We start from the raw sequence: 7,404 nt of genomic DNA on the forward strand, positions 1-7,404 counted from the left end.
AAGGGTCCTCCCAGCTCTAATATTCTGGGTTCTAAGGGTCCTCCCAGCTCTAATATTCTGGGTTCTAAGGGTCCTCCCAGCTCTAATATTCTGGGTTCTAAGGGTCCTCCCAGCTCTAATATTCTGGGTTCTAAGGGTCCTCCCAACTCTAATATTCTGGGTTCTAAGGGTCCTCCCAACTCTAATATTCTGGGTTCTAAGGGTCCTCCCAACTCTAATATTCTGGGTTCTAAGGGTCCTCCCAGCTCTAATATTCTGGGTTCTAAGGGTCCTCTTGGTTCTAGTATTCTGGGTTCTAAAGCTTCTCCCAGCTCTAATATTCTGGCTTCTAAAACTTCTCCCAGCTCTAATATTCTGGCTTCTAAGGGTCCTCCCAACTCTAATATTCTGTGTTCTAAGGGTCCTCCCAGCTCTAATATTCTGGGTTCTAAGGGTCCTCCCAGCTCTAATATTCTGGGTTCTAAGGGTCCTCCCAGCTCTAATATTCTGGGTTCTAAGGGTCCTCCCAGCTCTAATATTCTGGGTTCTAAGGGTCCTCTTGGTTCTAGTATTCTGGGTTCTAAAGCTTCTCCCAGCTCTAATATTCTGGGTTCTAAGGGTCCTCCCAGCTCTAATATTCTGGCTTCTAAGGGTCCTCCCAGCTCTAATATTCTGGGTTCTAAGGGTTCTCCCAGCTCTAATATTCTGGGTTCTAAGGGTCCTCCCAGCTCTAATATTCTGGGTTCTAAGGGTCCTCCCAGCTCTAATATTCTGGGTTCTAAGGGTCCTCCCAGCTCTAATATTCTGGGTTCTAAGGGTCCTCTTGGTTCTAGTATTCTGGGTTCTAAAGCTTCTCCCAGCTCTAATATTCTGGGTTCTAAAGGTCCTCTTGGTTCTAGTATTCTGGGTTCTAAAGCTTCTCCCAGCTCTAATATTCTGGGTTCTAAAGCTTCTCCCAGCTCTAATATTCTGGGTTCTAAAGCTTCTCCCAGCTCTAATATTCTGGGTTATAAAGCTTCCCCCAGCCCAGAGTGTGACTTTATGACTACCCTTTGAGCAGGGGGAAAGTCCCCAGGGATAGCCCCCAGAGAACCCAGGGGAAGGGGGGAACATCTGCAGAGTCTACACTCTCAGATGATCATTGAAAGAAGGGATGGGCTTCTAGAGAATGAGGACACATCCCCTACTCTAACTTCTGAGCCCCATGATCTCTCTTCTCAGTCCTTGTCCTCCTTCCTCACCCTCTTGTTCTTATTCTTGCCTCCCTGTTATCATCCACCTCTTTTTCAGTTTTCTGTGTGACCATGGGCAAGTCACTTAATGTTCCTAAGCCTCGGTTTTCTCAATTGTAAAAAGATGGAGTCAGACTAAATGAAAATCACAGCCAGCTAAGGCTTCCAGAGTGCCTTTGGGTTTCCAAAGTATTTTAAAAATACTATCTCATTTGAATCTCACAATCACTCCTAGGAGGCAGATATTATTATTATCCCCATTATACACATAAGGAAACTGAGGCAGATAGAAGTAAAGTGATTTGTCCAAGGTCATACCGCTAATAAGTAGCTGAGGTAAAATTTGAACTCAGGTCTTCCTGACTCTAGATCCACTTCTAGCTGCCAAGATGACTTTGAAGGTCCCTTTCATCTCTAAAGCTCTGAGCCTGCCCCACGATGACATATATGACATATCCTCCAACTCCTCTGGTGAATTCATCCTGAGTGCAAAAGGTGTACCAAACTCAAGTGTCCCTTCCTACTGGAAGCCCATCCTCATGCGAGTGACTATTCTGTGAGGTTTATTGCACACACTTTGCTTCCCTTCATAGAACAAAAGCTCCTTGAGGACAGAGACTTTTGTTTTTATCCCCGGCACCTAGTACAATTAATTGATTAATCAGTAATTAATCATTCATTAATTGGTAATTAATTCAGTGTGTATTAATTTTTCAACAATTACTTCATTGATCAATAATTAATAATTGTCATTAACCAATAATTCGTAAATTAACGCTGACCAACTGACCGAATGCAAGCAGAGCACACAAAAATCTGATCTAAACAGGACAGACAAATCCGGCAGCCCCCAGCCATGAGAGAGGAAGCTCTAAGCTGGTCTCAGCTCTCCAGGAGCCCAGAGAGGGCACCATACCCTGGGGAGCACCCCAGAGCAGAGCCCAAACCAGTGGCTCCAGCCACAACCATGTCTTTCCAAGTTCCTCCCAGGGTGGCCCCCTCCCACCTCAGTCACCCTAAAGCACAGGGGCCGCACCGGTCAGAGTCTCCTTGGCCAGCAACAAGCCCTGCACGTCAGCCTCCAGCTGCTCCCGGCGCGCCTCCATCTGGCTGAGCTGCCGATGGGCATCAAACAGGCTGGTCTCCAGAGTGTCCTTCTCGGAGCTGTGGAGAAACACAGGTTCAGGGTGGGGCTCAGTACCAAGCCCTGGAAGTGCCGATTCAGCTCTCTCCCAAGGGCAGAACACAGTATGTCAGAGCTGGGAAAGAGCTTAGAACAGAGAATATCAGAGCTGGGAGAGTCCTTAGAACACAGAATGTCAGAGCTGGGAGAGACCTTAGAACAGGGAATGTCAGAGCTGGGAGAGAGCTTAGAGCAGAGAATGTCAGAGTTGGGAGAGACCTCAGAACAGAGACTGTCAGAGCTGGGAGAGATCTTAGAACAGAGAATGTCAGAGCTGGGAGAGACCTTAGAACAGAGAATGTCAGAGCTGGGAGAGACCTTAGAACACAGAATGTCAGAGCTGGGAGAGACCTTAGAACAGAGAATGTCAGAGCTGGGAGAGAGCTTAGAGCAGAGAATGTCAGAGCTGGGAGAGACCTCAGAACAGAGACTGTCAGAGCTGGGAGAGACCTTAGAACAGAGAATGTCAGAGCTGGGAGAGATCTTAGAACACAGAATGTCAGAGCTGGGAGAGAGCTTAGAACACAGAATGTCAGAGCTGGGAGAGAGCTTAGAACACAGAATGTCAGAGCTCGGAGAGAGTTTAGAACACAGAATGTCAGAGCTGGGAGAGAGCTTAGAACACAGAATGTCAGAGCTGGGAGAGAGCTTAGAACACAGAATGTCAGAGCTGGGAGAGAGCTTAGAACACAGAATGTCAGAGCTGGGAGAGAGCTTAGAACACAGAATGTCAGAGCTGGGAGAGACCTTAGAACAGAGAATGTCAGAGCTGGGAGAGAGCTTAGAACACAGAATGTCAGAGCTGGGAGAGAGCTTAGAACACAGAATGTCAGAGCTGGGAGAGAGCTTAGAACACAGAATGTCAGAACTGGGAGAGACCTTAGAACAGAGAATGTCAGAGCTGGGAGAGAGCTTAGAACACAGAATGTCAGAGCTGGGAGAGAGCTTAGAACACAGAATGTCAGAGCTGGGAGAGAGCTTAGAGCAGAGAATGTCAGAGCTGAGAGGGAACTTATAACAGAGAATGTCAGAGCTGGAAGAGACCTTAGAACAGAGAATGTCAGAGCTGGGAGAGAGCTTAGAGCAGAGAATGTCAGAGCTGGAAAAGAGCTTAGAACAGAGAATGTCAGAGCTGGGAGAGAGCTTAGAGCAGAGAATGTCAGAGCTGGAAAAGAGCTTAGAACAGAGAATGTCAGAGCTGGGAGAGACCTCAGAACAGAGAATGTCAGAGCTGGGAGAGAGCTTAGAACACAGAATGTCAGAGCTGGGAGAGAGCTTAGAACACAAAATGTCAGAGCTGGGAGAGAGCTTAGAGCAGAGAATGTCAGAGCTGAGAGGGAACTTATAACAGAGAATGTCAGAGCTGGAAGAGACCTTAGAACAGAGAATGTCAGAGCTGGGAGAGAGCTTAGAGCAGAGAATGTCAGAGCTGAGAGGGAACTTATAACAGAGAATGTCAGAGCTGGAAGAGACCTTAGAACAGAGAATGTCAGAGCTGGGAGAGACCTCAGAACAGAGAATGTCAGAGCTGGGAGAGATCTTAGAACACAGAATGTCAGATCTGGGAGAGAGCTTAGAACACAGAATGTCAGAGCTGGGAGAGAGCTTAGAACACAGAATGTCAGAGCTGGGAGAGAGCTTAGAACACAGAATGTCAGAGCTGGGAGGGACCTTAGAACACAGAATGTCAGAGCTGGGAGAGAGCTTAGAGCAGAGAATGTCAGAGCTGGGAGAGACCTTAGAACAGGGAATGTCAGAGCTGGGAGAGAGCTTAGAACACAGAATGTCAGAGCTGGGAGAGAGCTTAGAACACGGAATGTCAGAGCTGGGAGAGAGCTTAGAACACAGAATGTCAGAGCTGGGAGAGAGCTTAGAACAGAGAATGTCAGAGCTGGGAGAGACCTTAGAACAGAGAATGTCAGAGCTGGGAGAGAGCTTAGAACACAGAATGTCAGAGCTGGGAGAGACCTTAGAACAGAGAATGTCAGAGCTGGGAGAGAGCTTAGAACACAGAATGTCAGAGCTGGGAGAGAGCTTAGAGCAGAGAATGTCAGAGCTGAGAGGGAACTTATAACAGAGAATGTCAGAGCTGGAAGAGACCTTAGAACAGAGAATGTCAGAGCTGGGAGAGACCTTAGAACAGAGAATGTCAGAGCTGGGAGAGACCTTAGAACAGAGAATGTCAGAGCTGGAAGAGACCTTAGAACAGAGAATGTCAGAGCTGAGAGAGACCTTAGAACCCAGAATGTCAGAGCTGGGAGGGACCTTAGAACCCAGAATGTCAGAGCTGGGAGGGACCTTAGAACAGAGAATGTCAGAGCTGGGAGAGAGTTTAGAACAGAGAATGTCAGAGCTGGGAGGGAGCTTAGAACAGAGAATGTCAGAGCTGGGAGAGACCTCAGAACCCAGAATGTCAGAGCTGGGAGAGACCTTAGAACCCAGAATGTCAGAGCTGGGAGGGACCTTAGAACAGAGAATGTCAGAGCTGGGAGGGAGCTTAGAACAGAGAATGTCAGAGCTGGGAGAGAGTTTAGAACAGAGAATGTCAGAGCTGGGAGGGAGCTTAGAACAGAGAATGTCAGAGCTGGGAGAGACCTTAAAACCCAGAATGTCAGAGCTGGGAGAGACCTAAGAAAAGGGAATGTCAGAGCTGGGAAGGACCTTAGAACAGAGAATGTCAGAGCTGGGAAGGACCTTAGAACAGAGAATATCAGAGCTGGGAGAGAGCTTAGAACACAGAATGTCAGAGCTGGGAGAGAGCTTAGAACACAGAATGTCAGAGCTGGGAGAGACCTTAGAACAGAGAATGTCAGAGCTGGGAGAGAGAGCTTAGAACACAGAATGTCAGAGCTGGGAGAGACCTCAGAACAGAGACTGTCAGAGCTGGGAGAGACCTTAGAACAGAGAATGTCAGAGCTGGGAGAGATCTTAGAACACAGAATGTCAGAGCTGGGAGAGAGCTTAGAACACAGAATGTCAGAGCTGGGAGAGACCTTAGAACAGGGAATGTCAGAGCTGGGAGAGAGCTTAGAACACAGAATGTCAGAGCTGGGAGGGAGCTTAGAACAGAGAATGTCAGAGCTGGGAGAGAGTTTAGAACAGAGAATGTCAGAGCTGGGAGGGAGCTTAGAACAGAGAATGTCAGAGCTGGGAGAGACCTTAGAACGCAGAATGTCAGAGCTGGGAGAGACCTAAGAAAAGGGAATGTCAGAGCTGGGAAGGACCTTAGAACAGAGAATGTCAGAGCTGGGAAGGACCTTAGAACAGAGAATATCAGAGCTGGGAGAGAGCTTAGATCAGAGAATGTCAGAGCTGAGGGGGAGCTTGGAAGAATCAGTTCCAGGGATAACTTTTTAGATCATGGACCCCTCTTGCAGTATCTGGTAAAGCCTACGGGCTTCTTATACTCAGAAGAATGCTTTTAAATCACAAAATAAAATACATCACAGTACAAAGGAAGTAGTGAAAATAAAGAAATCTTTTCCCCATCCAAGTTTAGAGAGCCTTTGACATCCATCCGTGGACTCTAGGCTAAAAAACTCAGAGCTAGTCCAAACTCTTCATTTTACAGAGGGAGAAACTGAGGCCCGGGGAAGGGAGTGAATTAGAAGGTAGTCCAGAGAGGGCAAACACAGTCAGCTACGGACAGGGGGAGGTGATCAGGGCCTTGGGGCACTGGCTCCGTCTTGCTCGCCTCTCCATTCATTCCACACGACTGGGCAGTCACTCACAGCTGAGCCTGGCTCGCTTCTCCCAACTTATGGAATGCCAGGGCTGGTGCCGGGCAGGTGCCAGGCAGGCTCCACCCTGTATGGCTCCATGCTGGCAAACCCAGCTCCTGGGCCACTGTCCCTACAGGCAAGCTCCTGCCTCAGGTCCTGCACTCTGCAGGGGACGAGTCCTCCACATGGAGTCAGGCTGGGGTTCAAGTTCACTCCACCTCTAAGAGCCCTGAAAGTGCCCTGCCCCCTCTGAACCTCAGGTCCTTCCCTGGCAAAATGGGGAAGCTGATATTCACATTCTGTATCTCATAAGAGGGGTATAAGGAAGGTGCTTTGTGATCTTAAATGCTACAGAAAGAAGGGCTATGGGACAACTGGGTAGCTTTAGTGGCTACAGCCAGAACCAACAGCCTGGGTTCTAATCTGGCCTCAGACAATTCCTAGCTGTATGACCCTGGACAAGTCACTTGACCCCCATTGCCTGGCCCTTACTGCTCTTTTGCTTTAGAATATTTATATTTGGTACTCAGTATTCATTCTAATTCTACATACTTTTATTCTATATTTATCTAACATGTATTTATCTATCTATATATTTATATATCTAAATATAATCTATATATTTATTCTAATTATATATGCTTTTAACCCATATTTATCTAATATATATTTATTTAAATATAGTATATATTCTAATTCTATATACTTTTATTGTATATTCAATATATATTTTATAAAGATTCTATATATTTATTCTCATTCTATATGCTTTTATTCCATATTTATCTAATTTATCTATATATCTAAACATATTCTATGTGTTAATTCTAATTCTATACTTTTATGCTCTATTTTACATATATATGGCTAAGTAGATTCTATATATTTATTCTAATTCTATATACTTTCATGCCATATCTAATACATATTTATCTATATGTATATATCTAAATCAATTCTATATAATTATTCTAATTCTATACACTTAGTATTTATTCTAAGACAGAAGGAAAAGGTTTTTTTAAAAAAAGTCAGAAAAAAAGAAACAAGAGCTATCATTATTTATTGCTATCCAGCCTTACTCTCCCCCAGAATGAGTGTCTGACCCTTTTACTCACCTACTCAAGAAACTTCAATAGCTCCCTGCTGTCTAAGATAGATAAAGTCCTCCAGGGTACGGCTGCCCCCTGCCCTCACAGGCTTACGGAATCCTCCTCCTTTTCACCTACTCTAAGTCCAGTCAATAGAAAAGGGTTTATTAAGTGCCCAGCAATAGAGAAGCAAAGAC

The 7,404-nt window shown here is 45.9% G+C and overlaps 1 protein-coding gene across 1 annotated transcript in view; it reads right to left on the bottom strand.

Moving 5' to 3' along the window:
* The window catches only part of CROCC (ciliary rootlet coiled-coil, rootletin), an 87,277-nt gene that overhangs the window by 31,315 nt on the left and 48,558 nt on the right, over positions 1 to 7,404 (bottom strand). Inside the window, 1 exon segment of the mRNA XM_056795706.1 lies at positions 2,248 to 2,375. Coding sequence (XP_056651684.1) covers positions 2,248 to 2,375 — 128 coding nt within the window.

Source organism: Monodelphis domestica, chromosome 4, assembly GCF_027887165.1.
Source record: "Monodelphis domestica isolate mMonDom1 chromosome 4, mMonDom1.pri, whole genome shotgun sequence".
NCBI lineage: Eukaryota > Metazoa > Chordata > Mammalia > Didelphimorphia > Didelphidae > Monodelphis > Monodelphis domestica.